This window comes from Taudactylus pleione, unplaced genomic scaffold (assembly GCF_031769625.1).
Source record: "Taudactylus pleione unplaced genomic scaffold, aTauple2 ptg000100l, whole genome shotgun sequence".
Lineage (NCBI taxonomy): Eukaryota > Metazoa > Chordata > Amphibia > Anura > Myobatrachidae > Taudactylus > Taudactylus pleione.
In genome coordinates, this window is record NW_028284502.1 from 14,067,891 (window position 1) to 14,088,681 (window position 20,791).

Genomic DNA, 20,791 nt, shown 5'->3' on the forward strand with positions numbered 1-20,791 from the left:
ACAACATCATAATTGATTTATTAATTTGTTTTGTTCTTCAAATATGAGGTTATTGTTCTTAATATAGTCATCATTAGTAATAATACCATCAAACCAGAAGTGCCTGTCCTGATCCTATGAGATAAATACCTTTCCTGTGACTCAGCTGTAGTTCACATTCAAGACAAGACAGGTGCCTGGCCCTGTACTAGCTTACATGCATCCCCACCTCTTGCAGGAGGAGTCACCTGCCTGTACTATCTGCATCTGGGCTTCCTGGTGTTTAATGTAAATAGGAGTCTACATAGCCTTAATCACACAGGCTCTATAACAGCGTCACGTATACAGACGCCAGACCTAAGCATGCACTGCTGATCTCTACAATCTATAGTGCAGTGTTCTTACTGGGACTTTCTTTCCTGCTCAGGAACTGAAATATCAGACCCAAGGACTGTGCACTACTCATCAGACCACAGGATTTCAGGTACTGATGAATCTATTCAACAATGGTTACCTGGCTCCAACTTTAAGGTAAGTTCATTCATATTTTCTGTATTGTAAGATATGTGATGTCTGTCACTGGTGCCCAAAATGACCTAATGGAATCCGCATTTATCTCAAAATATCTGTACATTTTTATTTGGTTCATTATTATTAACCAGTGTTTATAGAATGTATATAATTGCAGTGAGGCTTTTTCTGCTGTTATTTGGAGCTAAAATAATTGGAAGACAATTCGGTTACTTCCAGGACATTATACACATAGTAACGTGTGGGTTAAACTATCGTTTCCTTAATGTATCATTTGTATTATCTGTAATGGTGAGATTTCAGTGCTCATTATTATATTATGTCTGAACTACTATTAATATCCTAGATGGTGAGCAGAGGAAGATATCTTGTGGCTGCTTAGACCTTTTGATTATCTGCAGGCGACAGGTGACTCTGCAGCTGCTGTGAGACTACAGGTACCAGCATGTCCTCTGATTACCTGGACATGTCTATACCTGTGGCACCACAGCTGGAGGACAGCAGTCTGGTTACCTTTGGGAGCTCATATGTCTCATCAGCCAGCCACTTGTAACATACATGTGTGAATGCACTTATTACTACACCTCAGTATACCCAGCAATCTATGGGCCTGATTCAGCAAGGAACGCTATTGTGATTACGCACGCAATTGGACGAATGTTGCATTCTGCGCATGCGTAACATCGCAATGCACGTGATCGAACCATCCCCTACAATAGGGACTGCGATCGCACTGACTACGTAGACCCATCGCAGAGTGATTGACAGGAAGTACCATTTGGGGGTGGTGACTGGGGGGTGGTCGGTGAAACGCAGGCGTGCCAGTGCGTATGAACTCCGTTGCAGGGGAGTGCATAAATTGGCCACTGCAATGCCATACGCAGCTTGGGCAATCACTGCGTGCGATGAGGTTAACAATTCCTGAGTAAGGTCAGACCTTGTGCAAGTGTACGTGAGGCTGCGATGGTACTCAGTGTTACCGATGGTTTTGCAGTTTTGCTAAGTATTACGGATGTGTGTAAGGTGAGCCTCCTTATGTTAGGCTGCGTATGGCATTGCGATTGCAATCATTAGCATATCTTCGCAGTCAGACTGCGTGCGTAATCGCTACTGGGATCACAATAGCGATCCTTACTGAATCAGGCCCTATGTACTAAGCCTTGGAGAAAGATAAAGTGGATGGAGATAAAGTGCCAACCAATCAGCTCCTAACTGTCATTTTTCAAAGACAGCTTGTAAAGTGATAGTTAGGAGCTGATTGGTTGGTACTTTGGGGACTATGTACTAAGCCTTGGAGAGATATAAAGATCCAACCAATCAAGTCGTAACTGTCGTGTTTCAAAAATGACTCTAGATGAGTTGTGCACAGTGAATGAGATGGTATTGTGTTACAATTGTTGGTTCATGTCCAGCATTTGGTTGTATTGCTCAATTTTCTCTTGCTTACCCATAATGCATTGCTACAAGGTGTGTAACTGAAGTAAAAGTAAGTCCCATTAATGAGTGGTGTTTTTACCTCCCCGGGTTTTTCAGACAGAACATGCTTGTTGAGCTCTTTATGGCTTCTGTAAACTGACGTGTGAGAAAACTAGTGACCCTGAGAAATGTATAAAGTGAGCCACAGACCCCAAACACATACATTGATTTTTTTTATATAGAATTTTTCCTGTCCATCCTTCCTGAAAGTGCATATTATAGTGCTCATCTGCTTTATTTAAACTCATTTTATATAGCTAATGTGCAAAACTGTGGATGGTTAATTATACCAGCAACCAATGGATGGTGTCAGTAATATGTACCCTGGTGTATGCCAGTGGTGAAGCAAAGTGCTATGCGGTTGCCAGCTCCACCTTCAAATTCCCAGTATATAGCATTAAACATATGGAGAAAATGAGTTGTAAACACACACACACACACACACACAACTATTATATAGATATACAGTCAGGTGCATAAATATTGGGACATTGACAGAATTTTCATATTTTGGCCTCTATTCACCACCACAATGGCTTTGAAATGAAACAAACAAGATGTGCTTTAACTGCAGACTTTCAGATTTAATTTGAGGGTGATTACATCCAAATCAGGTGAACGGTGTAGGAATTACAACGGTTTCTATATGTGCCTCCCACTTTTTAAGGGGCCAAAAGTAATGGGACTATCAACTCAAAAGCTATTTCATGGACAAGTGTGGGCTATTCCCTCGTTATTTCATTATCAATTAAGCAGGTAAAAGGTCTGGAGTCGATTCTAGGTGTGACATTTGCATATGGAATCAGTTGCTGTCGACTCTCAATGTGAGATCCAAAGAGCTGTCACTATTAGTGAAGCAAGCCATCATTAGGCTGAACAAACAAAACAAACCAATCAGAGAGATAGCAAAAACATTAGGTGTGGCCAAATCAACTGTTTGGAACATTCTTAAAAAGAAAGAATGCACTGGAGAGCTCAGCAACACCAAAAGACCCGGAAGACCACGGAAAACAACTGTGGTGGATGACAGAAGAATTATTTCCCTGGTGAAGAAAAACCCCTTCACAACAGTTGGCCAAATCAAGAACACTCTCCAGGAGGTAGGTGTATATGTGTCAAAGTCAACAATCAAGAGAAGACTTCACAAGAGTGAATATAGAGGGTTCACCACAAGATGTAAACCATTGGTGAGCCACAAAAACAGGAAGACCAGATTAGAGTTTGCCAAACAACATCTAAAAAAACCATTACAGTTCTGGAGCAACATCCTATGGACAGATGAGACAAAGATCAACTTGTACCAGAGTGATGAGAAGAGAAGAGTATGGAGAAGGAAAGGAACTGCTCATGATCCAAAACATACTACCTCAACAGTGAAGCATGGTGGTGGTAGTGTCATGGCGTGGGCATGTATGACTGCCAATGGAACAGGTTCCCTTGTATTTAGTGATGATGTGATTGCTGACAAAAGCAGCAGAATGAATTCTGAAGTGTTTCGGGCAATATTATATGCTCATATTCAGTCAAATGCTTCAGAACTCATTGGACGATGCTTCACAGTGCAGATGGACAATGACCTGAAGCATACTGCAAAAGCAACCAAAGAGTTTTTTAAGGCTAAAAAGTGGAATGTTATGCAATGGCCAAGTCAATCCCCTGACCTGAATCTGATTGAGCATGCATATCACTTGATGAAGACAAAACTGAAGGGAAAATGCCCCAAGAACAAGCAGGAACTGAAGACATTTGCAGTAGAGGCCTGGCAGAGCATCACCAGGGATGAAACCCAGCATCTGGTGATGTCTATGCGTTCCAGACTTCAGGCTGTAATTGCCTGCAAAGGATTTGCAACAAAGTATTAAAAAGTGAAAGTTAGATTTAGGATTGTTTAGTTTGTCCCATTACTTTTGGCCCCTTAAAAAGTGGGAGGCACATATAGAAACCGTTGTAATTCCTACACCGTTCACCTGATTTGGATGTAATTACCCTCAAATTAAATCTGAAAGTCTGCAGTTAAAGCACATATTGTTTGTTTCATTTCAAAGCCATTGTGGTGGTGAATAGAGGCCAAAATATGAAAATTCTGTCAATGTCCCAATATTTATGCACCTGACTGTATATATATATATATATATATATATATATATATATATATATATATATATAGACAGAAGACGGTGGTTGTAGGACAGCGCACAGGTTATTGTCCCAGACATTTTTGGTGCAAAAGTGGGAAGTAAGATGTGGAATTGTAAGTTCTGTACAGTACACTAATCCTTTCAGTGATGGCGGCCGCAGTCTTTCAATGTTTCCATATGGCAGCCGGATTATTGTGATCTGAAAAAGGGGGGGGGGGTTGAAAAAAAATGCGCCTAATAGTGTAGTAAGTTAAATAATGGGGGTGTACATGCTCCAAAGTGAATGTGCGTACCAAATGAAAAATCTTTTAAGCTTATCTGAAATTCCACACAAGGAGGTCAATGGATGAGATGGACCCGGGGTTCTTGATATTTAGCAAACTGTAAGTGGAGGGAAAGATCCTATAGTGCAGTACTTCTTGTAACAGATATGTGGCGCTATTAAGCATAATATGCCTACCAGATAGCACTTGAATAACAGCATTTAATTGGAAGTTCCTTATAGCTCCTCCAGTATCCCTTAGTAACCCCAGCAACTTTCATATGGGTATGTTATAAGCTTTAAACCAAGCAGAAATGATCCATCATCAGTGGTGATTTTCCAAAATGGGATTTATTACAACATAACACAGGGATATGGAATATAGGAACAAAATACAATAATTAAATCAAATGGAAAAAAAAGTGCTTATCTGCATGTAGCCAGTGTTCTAGATGAGGCTGGTATAAGGGTACCAACGTGTTTCGTCCTGCTGGACTTCCTCAGGGGTAGTGTTGGGTCTCTGTGGGTGCCCCTTATATAGTGCACTAATAGCAGTAATGGGCTAAATCCAATTTGGCGCTATCGCTGTTTTGCGCATGTGCAGTAGCGCGGTGGCCATGTTTATGATGTCTATGGTATCCCATAATGCCTTGCGGCTAATGCCGTACATGTGTAGTAAGTGGCGGCCGTCTTGTGGCATCTGCCGCTGGTCGCTTTTGCACCATGATGATACCACTGGCCCCAAGTATTGGAGAGTGTTTGTTGGGAAAAAGAGACCTCCGCAGTGTGTGGGGGCATGTTTGCTGAATACTCCACCTTTGGCCAGAAGTAAACAAACCCTTATGGGCGTTGAAATGAGATGGTGTTGATTGTCTATAAACTCCAGAGGACAGCGGCCATTTTATTGGTCGTATAAGGCACGCCGCAGGGTCCGGCGGCAGACATTTTCTTGAATACACTATATTAGTACACTGTGGACAGCCGTATTCAGATATAATAATAATAGAAATAGCTGCAGCAAAAGCATAACATAGAAAAGGTTACAAGATGTATATGGATACAATATAAAATAAAATAAAATAAAGTAAGAATGTTGAACTAAACAAACTATTTAGATCTCCATAAAAACAAATATACTCATAAATTGGCTAAAAATCAGGGAATATGTCAAATAAAAGTGCTAACATGAAGATTATATTAAAACAATGTCAGCATACAGTATAGTATTAATTAAAAATGGTGCTAATAAATAGTTCAGAGATAAAGCATCATAAAAGAGAAAACCCTTTAAAAAACATCTTTAAAAGAGATCTTTAAAAAATAATCTTTTTAAAAGAAGTATTTAAAGGAGATATGAGCAGACTACACAGAGAATAATATATTTTAAGAACCATAAAAGGACCTAAGAACAGACTAAAAGATATAACTTAAAAACATCTTAAAAACCAGTAATCACAAGAAGGGGGCAATTTCATAACTGTCATTTAAACCATGAGGTGGGAGAGTATTGAGTTCAAAAATCCAGAACATCTCTCGCTGGGACAATCTGGTGGCTAGGTCACCTCCTCTAGGTCCCAGTTTTACATGTTCAATACATCTGAATAGTACAATTTCAGGGTTAGCGTTATGGTGTGTTTTAAAATGTCTGGAGACAGAATAGCTCTCGATTTTATTCTTAATGTTTCCAACATGCTCTTGAATCCTGAATTTGAGGTTTCTTTTGTTTTTTCCTACGTATTTTAAGCCGCAAAGGCATTCTAATACATATATAAGGGGGCATGTATTACAGTTGATAAAGTGTTTCATATTGAATGTTTTGGAGCCGTCAAAGTTAGAAAATACTCTTCTTTTAGGATGTAGGTATTTGCACATATTGCAATGTCCACATTTGTAAGCCCCTAGGCATTTAAAAATGTCTTTCCTGATCGGTGCTACTTGTTTAAGCATGCTAGGGGCCAGGATATCTTTAAGATTTCTGGCTTTTTTGAAGATAATGGTAGGTTTGTTCGGTAAGATATTTAACAGGATGGGGTCTATCTTAAGGATCCCCCAATGTTTATTTAAAACCAGTCGGATTATTTTCTCTTCATTGCTAAACTGTGTAATAAAAGATACCATCTCATCTTTTTTGGGCCTGGTTTTGTATTTTCAAAAGTTCTTCCCTTTTTAAAGTTTCCGTTTTAGAGATTGCTTCTGAGATCAGTGTTTCAGGGTAACCACGTCCTTTAAACCTTTCCGCATATATATCCAACTGTTTAGAGCAAACTTCTTTAGTGCTGCAGTTTCGTTTTAATGCAGTGGAACTGGGAGTAAGGGATATTGGGCTTGATTCACACTATTTGCGTCCGCTCGCTGGCTAAAAGGGGCCGGCTATTTAAATAATGTGCTCACACTGCGTCGCGTAAAGCCGCCCACTAAGTAATAGCGAGCAGCTGCACTATGCGTTCGCACCTGTATAAAGACGCCCCTTTGCCACTCGCAAAACACACGTCATCTCCGGCAGTTGTAGGATTGATCGGAAACATCGAGAGCCGTCGGAGCTGCTCGCAGCGCTTGTGGTAGCCTTTTCCCACCACAACATTGCGAGCAGTTCAGGCTAAAATACAACCCAGTCACGTGTGTAATTACGCTACTTTGCTAATTATGCACATCCATTAAACGCCGTTCTGACGGTCGGGCACGCCTGCATTCGCACATCAACACCCCTGTTTTCAAGTACCTTCCCCTGTTACCACCCATAAACGGCATTTTCTGTCACTCAAAATAGCGGCCCGACTGCGGGCTATGGGCGAGCACTTTCCCATCGCAATGAGAGGTTCGCAAACGCGCATTGCAACTCATACGCATGTGCAGATTGCGAAAAATCGCTCAATGCGAGCGCAGCATAGCGTCAGGGTCTGAATCAGGCCCTTTGTCTTTCCAACTTTTAGTATGCCCACTTTCGTAGTGTATGTAACCCTTGTTTCTGGGTTATGTTAAGGTTGTCAATTAGTGCCTCCACCCAAGCTGAATTAATTGGTAATATTCTTAGATTGGCTTGCTTGGGTAAGCCGATAAACTATACTGTTCCTGTTCCTTTTATGTACAGTGTAATCGTATATTACTAGGGTTTGTGGTGTTATTTAGTTCTATTACGTGTATGATCACAAATACATAATATTACACTTTATTACTTAGACCAACTTCTCTTTGTTCACGGATCCGGTCAGCTCTGGATCCCTACCGACACTCCTCCTGGTAAATAAACTTCACAAATACATAGATATGTTTTCCTCTCTTCATCCTAAGCAAATGTAGTTAGTTCTCATATATTACACGTAAAGGTCACTCAATACAATGCATTACACAATACACTTTAATTAATACAATTGTTATTAACTAGTAGATGGAACCTATACTTTTATACTTTATCCTATATTGCCATCAAATAGACTTATGTCCTTAGAGTGAAAAGTCCAAGTAAGTCCCTAGGTCATCTGGCTTTGAGAAAAGTTTGTTAGTTGAAGTTTAATAGTAGCTATCTTGACCTCCGGTTAATATGTGGATAGAGATATAAGTTCCTTTAAATTGTATCCGTGGGCCTGAAGCGTGTTGTTCATATAAATTATAGTGGACTTTGACTTAGGGGTTCTTTCAAAGCTGTAGGGGTTAATACTTTACTGCTAGTTCATAAGGCAGAAGCCAGAGCAGGACGTTATGTATATGGACTTAGTTACTATTTCCCAACACCAGCCTTATGATATTACAGGTCTCATTGGCTGCTGAGACTTATACTGCAGCTGATGCACTTGTGTTTGGCTTATAGGTATATAAAGGCCGTCCTGGGTGTTATGTTGCCTGTTCTCTACACCTTTCAAGTCCTTCATTTTATTAGTTGACAATATTGCTCCCCCGACTTCCTCCTTAGCACTATGCTGAATAGAAGGGTATATTGTTTAGACTCCCTTTATAGTAGTGTATCTGTTCAGTACCTACATGGCCGGATCTAAGGGGGGGGCGACAGGGGCGGTCGTCCCTGGGCCCCCACACACAGAGGGCCCCCACACTACTGCATGCAGCAGCACATTCAGTGCTGCTGCATCAGCTTGGGGCAGGGCGGTAGTGTGGACGGCACATAAGTGCCGTCCGCACTACACAGCACAAACACACAGCCGCCGGCGCCGGCGGCAGCTGTGTGTTTGTTTTAGGCTTTAGCAGCCGATGAGAGTCACACAGACTCTCATCGGCTGCTGCACTGCGGCCCACTGCCAGAGCCTCCATCTTCCAGGCTCCCGCAGTGGCTGATGGGAGAGACGATGACGTCTCTCCCATCATGCAGAGCGGGCCGGGCTGGGAGGACACCTGACGGAGGACCAGATGCCGGAGCGCGGATTACGGTAAGTGGAGATTTTTTTTTTTCTTCTGCGTGTGTGTCTGGGGGTGGGGACAACTACTCCTAAGGGCACTGCTGGGGGGGGTGGAAGGACTACTAGTAGGGGCACTGCTGTGGAGTGGGAGTGGACTGCTACTATCGGCACTGCTGGGGGGGATCAAACTACTACTAGTGACACTGCTGGGAGTACTACTAGGGGCACTGCTGTGGGGGGGAAAGGACTACTACTAGGGGCACTGCTGGGGGGGATCGGACTACTACTAGGGACATTGCTGGGGGTACTACTAGGGGCACTGCTGTGGGGGGGAAAGGACTACTACTAGGGGCACTGCTGTGGGGGGAAGGACTACTACTAAGGACATTGCTGGGGGTACTACTAGGGGCACTGCTGGGCGGGATTGGACTACTACTAGGGACACTGCTGGGGGTACTACTAGGGGCACTGCTGGGCGGGATTGGACTACTACTAGGGACTCTGCTGGGGGTACTACTAGGGGCACTGCTGGGGATACTACTGGGTGCACTGCACACTGCTGGAACCACTACTGGGGGACACAGCATAGAGGGGGATTACTACTAGGGGTACTCCTGGGGGGACTACTGTTGAGGGAGGACTGCTGCTGGGGGCATGGCTGGGCTGGGCTCAGCTCTGTGTGGCTTGAAGGGGGCCCCCGCAACTTAGTTGCCCTGGGGCCCCCACAAGCCTTAATCCGGCCCTGAGTACCTAAGGGGTAAATTCCCCTCTTTGGCTTACAGCTAGTTAATGTACAGAGCTAACTGCTTAATAATTAGCCCTCAGTGTGTTGGTGCAGGAGTTAAGTTGCTCACAGCTGCCAGATAACGTTGCCTTGCAGGGAAGGGGACAGGGTCATCAATCACCTGTCAGTGTTCAGTGTCAGCTCCAGCCAGACACCGCTGGGGCAGGCTTTGTGTGCACACAAACGCTTAGCCTGTTACCAGGGGAATGACAGCCTTAAGCCACATCCCCGTAGCTGGAGCTCTCTCTCTCTCCCTCGCTCTGCCTGTCACTTGGATGGGAGCCAGGACTTCCAGATCAGCCCACCTCTGATGCTGCGCCCTCTCCTGAGACTCAGTGACAGCAACACTGAATCTCCGACCAGTGCTGCTCACTGCCACTTCCCATAGGTACAGCCCACCCTGGCCTCAATCATCCAGGGCTCCCAGCTACTGCCACAACCTCTCTTAAGGTGCGTACACACTGGGCGATATTACTGAGCTATTGCACGATTACGACATCGCAGTGGCGTAACTAGGGCAGGGCGAGCGGGGCACGTGCCCTGGGCGCCGTGGGACTGGCGGTGTGGGCCCCCCCATGGTACCGGCCCTCCCTAGTTAGCCAGTGTAGTGCTGACCGCAGTGAGTGCAGTCAGCACTAAACATTTACACAGGACTGGCGCTGGGCTTCCCAGCGCCGGTCCTGTGCTGCACAGCTGAGCCCCTTCCCGCCCAATAGCACCAGGAGGAGGGTGGCAGGCGGGCTCAGGCTGTGCATAACACGCACATCGCCGCCAGCGCTGGCGGTGATGTGTGTATTAACCAGCAGCCAATGAGAGTCAGACGACTCTCATTGGCTGCTGCTGCTACTGCACACACATCACCGCCGAACGGCAGCGATGTGTGTGTGAATCAGTAGCCAATGAGAGTCAGACAGACTCTCATTACCTGTTGCTGCACACACATCACCGTCAGCGCTGGCGGCGATGTGTGTGTTAAACAGCAGCCAATGAGAGTCAGATAGACTCTCATTGACTGCTGCAGCCGCAGCGCCCACTGCAAGAGCCGGCTCCCTTCCGGCTCCTGCAGTGGGTAATGGGAGAGACGTCATGACTCTCTCCAATAATGCAGAGCACGCCAGCCGGGGAGAACTGACGTGCAGGCGGCGGCGGCGAGAGCGTGGATTCAGGTAAGGAGTTTTCTTTTATTTATTGTTTAATTTCCGTGTATAATTATCGGGAGGGGGGACTATTACTAAGGAGGGGACTACAACTGGGGGCACTGCTTCGGGTGGGGGACCACCACTACTGGGGACTACTACTAGGGGGGATACTACTGGGGGCACTGCATTGGGAGGGGGCCACTACTGGGGACTACTATTGGGGGGACCACTACTGGGGACTACTACAGGGGCACTGCATCAAGGGGGACTCCTACTGGGCCGGCCACTATATAAAGGGCACTGTATAGGGGGGACTACTACTGGGGGCACTGCATTGGGTGGCCACTACTGGGGACCACTACTGGGGTGGGACTACTTCTGGGGGCACTGCATCAAAGGGGACTCCTACTGGGGCACTATATAAGGGGCTTACTACTGGGGGCACTGCACAGGGGGGACTCCTACTGGGACACTATATAAGGGGCTTACTACTGGGGGCACTGCACAGGGGGGACCACTACAGGGGGCACTGAAAAGGAAGAACCACTACAGGGGGCACTGAAAAGAGAGAACCACTACAGGGGGCACTGCATAGGGGAGATAACTACTGGGGGCCTGCATAAGGGGGGATCACTCCTGGGGGCACTGTATAAAGGGCACTGCATATGGGGGATCACTACTGGGGGCACTGTATAAGGAGAACTAATGGCGGGCTGCATAAGGGGGACCACTACAGGGGGAGCTGTTTAAGGGGCACTGCATATGGGGGATCACTACTGGGGGCCTGTATAAGGGGAACTAATTGGGGGCTGCATAAAGGGGACCACTACTCCGGGTACTGTATAAGGGGCACTACTGGGGGTCTGCATAAGAGGGACCACTACTGGGGGCATTATATAAGGGGTACTACTGGGGGCCTGCATAAGGGGGACTGTATAAGGGGCACTGCATTAAGGTGCAAATGGAAAGAAATGTTCCCAGTGACAAGAAAGGGGTGTGTCATGTTGCCACGCCCCATTTTTAGTGGCCACTCCCCTTGTGACCACGCCCATTTATTTATGCGCCTGCGGCGCGTGCACATAGTGTGGGGGGGGGGCTCCATTTTCAAATTTGCCCTGGGCTTCAAATACCCTAGTTATGCCACTGCGACATCATAATCATGCAATCGCTCACTAATCGTGCACAAATCGTGCACTAAAATGTAGGAAACGATCAGCGATGCGAGCGCCCGCTGGTTGTTTCCGACATTGTCCAACGCCTGAACATGCAGGCCAATCTGCCGATAACGACGGATTGGCCATGTTCAGGAATGATGGAGTGTGCCTGCACTGAACGACTGATAGTTCAGTGCAGACACTACAGGGGATCAGGAACGACTGTACGATTACAATGTCGTAATCGTACTATCTTTCCTGATCGCACAGTGTGTACGCACCTTAAGACTAGGCAGTGCTGGCAAGTCCCTAGTGTGAGCTCTCGTGGGGGAACAGCAGTCTGCTGATATTGCCAGATCTCCCTCCTTATATAGTCCTTCCTGAGAGGCCACACCCTCTCTCCTTCCCGCTCTGAGCACGAGCCCCTGCTCAGCTGGCTCATGCTGCTTCCAAAACTTTCTCCCTGCTCCCCTGTCATCATTGGCTGGCTTCCAAACCTACTCAACCCCATACCCCATATGCTTATAAGTCCTGCCATGGCTTCTGCTTAGTGTATAAACACTATCCCTGTATTAGATACAAATTAAATACATTTATTCAATTAGGTGCGAAAAGCAGTGATCGGCAAAAGAGTATCGCCGACTGCGTCTTTTTGCCAGGTGGAAACAATTTGCCGTATTCAATTGCAAAGACTTTTCACTTATGTTAAAAGTCAATGCAATGTAATAGGTGAAAAAGTATTCGCCTATGAATACCTGGCGGAAAAAAGTGCAGAATTGCGGTTTTGGGGTGCAAAGGTGCGGAAACCACTCTGCACCCTTTGGACAGCCCCCTAAAGGATAATTGCGTTAAAAAAAATGCAAAAAAAAGAGGAACATCCCAAAAAAGCCCTTTGAAAATGGTGGCAAAAAAAGTACAAAGTGGGGTACAAATGCAAAAACTAGCGAAATAGACTTTTGGTGGGGGTCTGCAAGTATGGGGGAGGTGTTTTTTATTGCAGTTGCTTGCTGAAGGTGTGTTTTTTGCGCAACTTAACACTTGACTTTAGCGATTTTTAACTATGCTTGCACCCATTTTCATGTACCCCAAATTTGACAGAACTACTTAATTTCACCAAAAAAAACTGCTTAATGCTATTCTTCACCAGTACTGCAAAGCCGCTATTTTGGAGCTATTGACAGCACTTTCGTACTCTAAATAGCTTCAGTAGGGCTAATCGGGGTCATCTAGATTGATCCACAATGTTAGTGCACCGTTTGGGGGTGTCAGGCTGATTCCCCCAATTCTGCCTACACTTTTTGCCTGTTAGAGTTTCGGCAGGACGCGTTTTCGTGTCCTTTGTAATTGAATATGGCAAATAGCGGGAGCACGCACGATACTTTTTTGCATGCAAAACTGGCGATGTCAACGTAAAGTCTGGCATGTGAAAAAGTATCGCAGGTGCGAAAACAATTGAATACAGGCCTTAATGTATGTTTTGGTGGATATGCCATTGGGGGTCCCTTCAAGGACAACATCCAAAAACTAAATTTCTGTTTTTGTAAGTTGGAAGTACATTTTAAATTATGATAAAATCCATAAACTTAGTAAAATCCTGTTAATTTCCCTTCCAGATAATAATAATGTTATCTATATTTCTTCTATAGAGGTGGATATTATTTTTGAATGTATTATTATTGTAAATATACTCTGATTACCAATTACCCATAAAAAGATTTGTGTAGCTGAGTGCAAATATAATGCCCATAGCGGTACCGCAATGTTGTAGTTAAAACTGATCTAAATTTTTTTTTAAAGTAATTATGTGTTAAAATGAATAAAACCAGGTCACATATAAACTGTTTATGGTTTGCATCTATGGATGAATCAAGGTCTAAGAAATATTTACATGCTGCGACACCCCTAGAGTGTTGTATACAGGTATACAAGGATTGGACATCTATTGTTGCCCACATATAACTATTATCCCTGCTTATTTCTTGTAAAATGTTCAGAAGACTAGTTGTGTCCTTCAGATAAGAGAGAAGTTCCTTCACATACTTATTAAGAAAAATGTTGACATATTCTGATGTGTGTGAGGTCAAAGAGTCAATCTCCGCAATAATGGGTTAGCCTGGTGGATTTTTTATATCCTTATGGATTTTAAGTAAGTGGTAGAATATTGGGGTGACTGGATTGGACATCATGACAGTGTTCGCAATAAGCGCTATAGCTTGTATTTTACCCGATGTCGGGAACTGGGGACCCACTTTTTAAAGTTACCGGGTCCCCGGAGACGCGCTGTGCTGTAGCCAATCCCAGACAGCTGGCTGCAGCACAGCACGTCCCCCTGCAGTAACAGACACAACGCTGTCTGTTAGAGCAGCAAATGAGAGTCAATCAGACTCTCATTGTCTGCTGCTGTGGAAAGCCGTGCTGGGATCAAGTGTCTGATCCCAGCATCGGCACAGCGTCCGTGCCTGGCGCTGGGACAGTGTGTTTGTTCCCAGCGCTGGGTAAGCCACTGCGGCGGGTACCTGGTGAAGGGACCACCTGGTCCCTTCCACCAGTGGCGGCGGGAGTAGCTTGGCTCCCGGTGCGAGCTAAGCGGAGCTCGCAGCCCGGAAGCCAAGTAGCGGCGGTCGGTGGCAGTTGTTTGGCACTGGCCACGAGCCAAACACGGCTTGCAGTCCAGTAGCCAATAGGAGGCAGATGCGACAAGCCAATCGCGGCTCGCCATGTCATAGCCCCGCCCACTCACGGCGTCTTGAATTAGACGTGGCTATGCGGGATACTTCAGTACTGATGGCGGAGAGGAGGAGAGAAGACCTCCTGAAGAGCAGAGCGGCGCGGCAACAGTTCAGGCGGCCGCACAAGAGGCCAGAAGACGGCGTGATCAAGAGGGAAGAAAAGAAGAGGCGGCACCGCTGGCCAGGACGGGCCAGTGGCAGAAGTATGAAGCTGAGGACCGAAGATGACTGCGGGGGTGGGAAGAAAAAGAGCTGTCGAAGATCCCCTCCGCAGCCTCTTCCACCATGCGGGTAGGCGGCCTTGGGCCACCATTATTTACCCCTCATTAGACCACCAGGGTTGTCAGGCACTAGGCCCGTGGCATAAATTCAGGCAATAGGCCTGTTGGTATATAGGTGGGCACAAGGCCCAGGCTACATAGGGGGTATTAGGCCCAAATGAAGGTATTTGCCCCACAAATACGTGAGTAACCTGGGCATTAGGCCCAGGTCACTAAAGGTCAAAAAGTTTAGGCAATGCATAGGGGGTCAATTATTGTGGGCACTGCAGAGGGGCGATTGCAACTGGGGGCACTGCAGAGGGGGGATTACTACTGGGGGCACTGCAGAGGGGGGACTACTACTGGGGGCACTGCAGATGGGGATTACTACTGGGGGCACTGCAGAGGAGGGATTACTACTGGGGGCACTGCAGAGGGGGGTTTACTACGGGGCACTGTAGAGGGGGTATGACTACTGGGGGCAATTCATAGGGGGGTATTACTACTAGGGGTAATGCATAGGGGTGATGACTACTAGGGGTAATGCAAAGGGGGATTACTACTGGGGGCAATGCATAGGAGGACTAAAGGGCATTAATGTGCAGCATAATATGTAAAGGCCGGGGATGGCTGTGTGGCATCATTTGTAAGGAGCATTACTGCGTGGCATTAATGTGGGGCCTAATGTTTAAAGATCGGACATGGCTGTGTGGCAAAATTGTAAAGACTGGGCATTACTGCGTGGCATAATGTGTAAAGGGCATTAATGTGCGGCATAATGTGTAAAGGTTGGGCATGGCTGTGTGGCATCATTTGTAAGAGGTTATGGGAGGTCTGAGAGTTATATAGGGAGCTCTAAAGCATAAATTATGATGGGACCCAGAAACGTTCAGGAAGGACATCATTTTTTTAAAGTGGAGGGTCCCTGGGACCCACATATTTTGTCACTCACCGCGATCACTGCATGAGATACTGGTACTCGTCTTTTGTGATAGTGTTTTTATGTAAACCTTTCACTAACACTTCTGTGGGGTCTTTGGTGAGGGGCTTGTATGAATTTAGATCTCCTAAGAGCCAGACAGCTTCTTTAGTATAATCTGTTTTATTCATTATAACCAGACCACCTCCCTTATCTGCTTGCTTGAGTACCAAATTGTCATTGTCCTGTAAAGGTAAATTTACTTGATTGTCTATTAGATCTCTTTTAGTCATATCATATAACACTGATATATTACTGCTTTTAGATTCTATAGCAGGGGTGGGGAACCTCCGGCCCGCGGGCTGTATACGGCCCGCAAGGTGAAATCATCCGGCCTGGCCGGCTGTCAGCAGCAGCAGAATCAGCGTAGTGTAGCGGCTGTCAGCAGCGGCAGGTAGCGCAACGAGAGAGCTGGGATGTCAGGATTGTCATCGCCGGCAGGTAGCGTGGTGGGGGAGAGGGGATGTCAGGATTGTCATCGGCAGCTGGTAGCCAATGACAGCCCTGACACACCACACCCCTTCCCCCTGCTGTGCTATCAGTGGCGGCAGGTAGCACAGCAGGGACAGAGTGTGTGTGTCAGGGCTGTCATCGGCTATCAGCGGCGGGAGGTAGCATAGCGGTGGAGGGTGTCAGGGCTGTCATTGGGCGGATTAGTGCAGGGGCTCTCTCCCTATCAGCAGCGGCAGGTAGCACAGGGGGGGATCAGGGTGTCAGGGCTGTCATTGAGTGGCATGCAGGGCTCTCTCCCCATCAGCGGTGACAGGCAGGCAGCGCACAAGGGGGGGAATAAGGGCTGTCATATGGCTGCCATTGAGCTGGTTAGTGCAGGGGCATGCAGGGTCTCTCCCTAACAGTGCGGGCAAGCAGGCAGTGGTGGCACAGCAGGGGGTGTGTACAGTCAGTGCTGTCATCAGGCTGGTTAGGACTGAGAGGACCCCAGGGCTGCCTTTCCACACATCCATAGGGACTGCCCCTCCAGACTCTGCCTGGCAACATACCAAAGAGAAGCAGTTACTTACAGCCATCGCATTAAGGGTGAGTTAATAACGTTTTCAACCAAATATAGGAGGCAAATTTTAAGTTAATAATTTTGTATGGCCCCCGAATGATTTTCTAAAAATCAAAATGGCCCTCGGCAGAAAAAAGGTTCCCCACCCCTGTTCTATAGGATAGAACTTGGAAACTGGTTTGAGGCCTGATTTGGAAGAGTTTTTATAATTGGATATAATAGCTGCGTCTCTTTTGACAAAATGTCTTTCAGTGTTAATTTTCTGAGAACATTTGTTTAAGTCAATAAATGTTTGTAACCTATTGCTTTTTTGTATCGGTGCAAAACTAAGACCTTTACTAAGTACGGATGTCTCTGCCTTAGAAAGATGATGGTCAGAGATATTGAATATTTCCTGTGTAGTAGGGTCTGTTATTGTCTGTAGAGGTTCTTTCTTTTTGACTCTCTTTCTACAGCCTGCTCTTCTTCCTCTGTGTGTCTTCTTTTTAAGGGTGATGCTATTCTCGATTGTTCCCTGAACATAATTCTTTTTTCCGTTTGCCGTTGGTATGGAGTGGGAGTAGGGGATAAAAAATTACTATCACTGTTGGAGTCAAATCTCTCAAGTGTAGTGAATCTATTTTTAAGTGGTAGCCCCTGTCTGACGATGGGACTGTATCTTGTTTTTTGTGTATATGATTTCTTTGGAACTTTATTCCATTCTCTATATGGTTGTTTACCATTTCTATACTGATTATAATTATTCATGTTATTTTTGGTGCGGCTCCAATTTTTGATTTTATTATTTTCGTAATCTAATTTATCCCTTAGAAATTTTTTTCTCTTTTATTCTAATTACTTCCTCCTCAGCTCTCTCTAGTTTTTTTAAAAAAATTACTGAGTACTGGCTCATAAGTTTTTAAATCCTCTTTATCCCGCTGGGGATGGATGGATGTTTCTGCACTGGCTACACTGTGACTGGAAGTGGCTTCCCATTGGAAGCACCACCTGCCAGTCATGCACACAAGTGTCTCCTCCCCCTGGGGCTACCAGTCCGAGCTGCGATTAGCAGAGAGCAGCTTCCAGTGGAGGCCACTGCTCTGCCTATCAGACAGCCCTACATGGCTTCTCGGGGCTGCAGTGAGTGCATGTGTTGATGGTTATGGCGATCCGACTGTGGATTGTTCAGTACCACCGGCGGACGGGCATCGGCGCTGTGCATGCACAAGACACTGGCTTCTGGGGGCTGCACTGTAGCATTAAGTGCAGCACTTGGCACCTGACACTGAGGGGCCCCTTCCAGCATGACCACATCCCCTTCCCACGTGGACATGCACCCTTTTTGGTGACACGAGGTGGCGCTGCGCACACAGCATCTCACCCCGCACCAGGTGACATCGCAGGGAGGGATGCCACTGACTGGAACCACAGGAAATATCTCAAAGACTTCCTACCAGATAGGCGTAACTATTGTACCTTGTCTGGCGATTGTTAGGACCTAACTGGTAGAATGTGATTTGGCACTTACCATGATTAGGTTACTCTAATTGGATATACCCTATTCTGTTTAGTGTTGAGTACCGTGGATTCGCATATGATCAAATTAGAGTACTGCTATATTCTATCTCTGATGAATTTTGTAGCCAATAGTGAATAACAGGAAAGAACAGATCACAGGGCAAAAGTATTGAGCTGTGGGCTTTAAAAATTGGAGATTTTCTGTGTCATTGTCAGATATCTTTAAAATGTCAATGTCATTAAAGGCAAAGCTGTGTGTGAGGGTCGGGGAGCAGAGCTGTGTGTGAGGGTCGGGGAGCAGAGTTGTGTGTGAGGATCGGGGAGCAGAGCTGTGTGTGAGGGTCGGGGAGCAGAGCTGTGTGTGAGGGTCGGGGAGCAGAGCTGTGTGTGAGGGTCGGGGAGCAGAGCTGGGTGTGAGGGTCGGGGAGCAGAGCTGTGTGTGAGGGTCGGGGAGCAGAGCTGTGTGTGAGGGTCGGGGAGCAGAGCTGTGTGGGAGGGTCGGGGAGCAGAGCTGTGTGCGAGGGTCGGGGAGCAGAGCTGGGTGCGAGGGTCGGGGAGCAGAGCTGGGTGCGAGGGTCGGGCAGCAGAGCTGGGTGTGAGGGTCGGGGAGCAGAGCTGTGTGTGAGGGTAGGGGAGTAGAGCTGTGTGTGAGGTTCGGGGAACAGAGCTGTGTGTGAGGGTCGGAAAACAGAGCTGTGTGTGAGGGTCGGGGAGCAGAGCTGTGTGTGAGGGTCAGGGAGCAGAGCTGTGTGTGAGGGTAGGGGAGCAGAGCTGTGTGTGTGAGGGTCGGGGAGCAGAGCTGTGTGTGAGGGTCGGGGACCAGAGCTGTGTGTGAGGGTCGGGGACCAGAGCTGTGTGTGAGGGTCGGGGAGCAGAGCTGTGTGTGAGGGTCGGGGAGCAGAGCTGTGTGTGAGGGTCGGGGAGCAGATCTGTGTGTGAGGATCGGGGAGCAGAGTTGTGTGTGAGGGTCGGGGAGCAGAGCTGTGTGTGAAGGTCGGTGAGCAGAGCTGTGTGTGAGGGTCGGGGAGCAGAGCTGTGTGTGAGGGTCGGTGAGCAGAGCTGTGTGTTAGGGTCGGAGAGCAGAGCTGTGTGTGAGGATCGGGGAGCAGAGCTGTGTGTGAGGATCGGGGAGCAGAGCTGTGTGTGAGGATCGGGGAGCAGAGCTGTGTGTGAGGATCGGGGAGCAGAGCTGTGTGTGAGGGTCGGGGAGCAGAGCTGTGTGTGAGGGTCGGGGACCAGAGCTGTGTGTGAGGGTCGGTGAGCAGAGCTGTGTGTGAGGGTCGGGGAGCAGAGCTGTGTGTGAGGGTCGGGGAGCAGAGCTGTGTGTGAGGGTCGGGGAGCAGAGCTGTGTGTGAGGGTCGGGGAGCAGAGCTGTGTGTGAGGGTCGGTGAGCAGAGCTGTGTGTGAGGGTCGGGGAGCAGAGCTGTGTGTGAGGGTCGGTGAGCAGAGCTGTGTGTGAGGGTCGGTGAGCAGAGCTGTGTGTGAGGGTCGGGGAGCAGAGCTGTGTGTGAGGGTCGGTGAGCAGAGCTGTGTGTGAGGGTCGGGGAGCAGAGCTGTGTGTGAGGGTCGGGGAGCAGAGCTGTGTGTGAGGGTCGGGGAGCAGAGCTGTGTGTGAGGGTCGGGGAGCAGAGCTGTGTGTGAGGGTAGAGGAGCAGAGCTGTGTGTGAGGGTCGGGGAGCAGAGCTGTGTGTGAGGGTCGGGGAGCAGAGCTGTGTGTGAGGATCGGGGACCAGAGCTGTGTGTGAGGGTCGGGGAGCAGAGCTGTGTGTGAGGGTCGGGGAGCAGAGCTGTGTGTGAGGGTCGGGGAGGCAGAGCTGTGTGTGAGGGTCGGGGAGCAGAACTGTGTGTCAGGGTCGGGGAGCAGAGCTGTGTGTGAGGGTCGGGGAGCAGAGCTGTGTGTGAGGGTCGGGGAGCAGAGCTGTGTGTGAGGATCGGGGAGCAGAGCTGTGTGAGGATCGGGGAGCAGAGCTGTGTGTGAGGATCGGGGAGCAGAGCTGTGTGTGAGGATCGGGGAGCAGAGTTGTGTGAGGATCGGGGAGCAGAGCTGTGTGTGAGGATCGGGGAGCAGAGCTGTGTGTGAGGATCGGGGAGCAGAGCTGTGTGTGAGGATCGGGGAGCAGAGCTGTGTGAGGATCGGGGAGCAGAGCTGTGTGTGAGGATCGGGGAGCAGAGCTGTGTGTGAGGGTAGGGGAGCAGAGCTGTGTGTGAGGGTAGGGGAGCAGAGCTGTGTGTGAGGGTCGGGGAGCAGAGCTGTGTGTGAGGGTCGGTGAGCAGAGCTGTGTGTGAGGGTCGGTGAGCAGAGCTGTGTGTGAGGGTCGGGGAGCAGAGCTGTGTGTGAGGGTCGGGGACCAGAGCTGTGTGTGAGGGTCGGGGAGCAGAGCTGTGTGTGAGGGTCGGGGAGCAGAGCTGTGTGTGAGGGTCGGGGAGCAGAGCTGTGTGTGAGGGTCGGGGAGCAGAGCTGTGTGTGAGGATCGGGGAGCAGAGTTGTGTGTGAGGGTCGGGGAG

At 47.8% G+C, this 20,791-nt stretch overlaps 1 protein-coding gene across 1 annotated transcript in view; it reads left to right on the forward strand.

The window, feature by feature from the left end:
* The first annotated feature begins 285 nt into the window (after positions 1-285).
* The window catches only part of PRRG4 (proline rich and Gla domain 4), a 58,872-nt gene continuing 38,366 nt past the window's right edge, over positions 286-20,791 (forward strand). Inside the window, exon 1 of the mRNA XM_088470487.1 lies at positions 286-510. Coding sequence (XP_088326613.1) covers positions 470-510 — 41 coding nt within the window. The 5' untranslated portion in view covers positions 286-469. The remainder of the gene's footprint in view (positions 511-20,791) is intronic.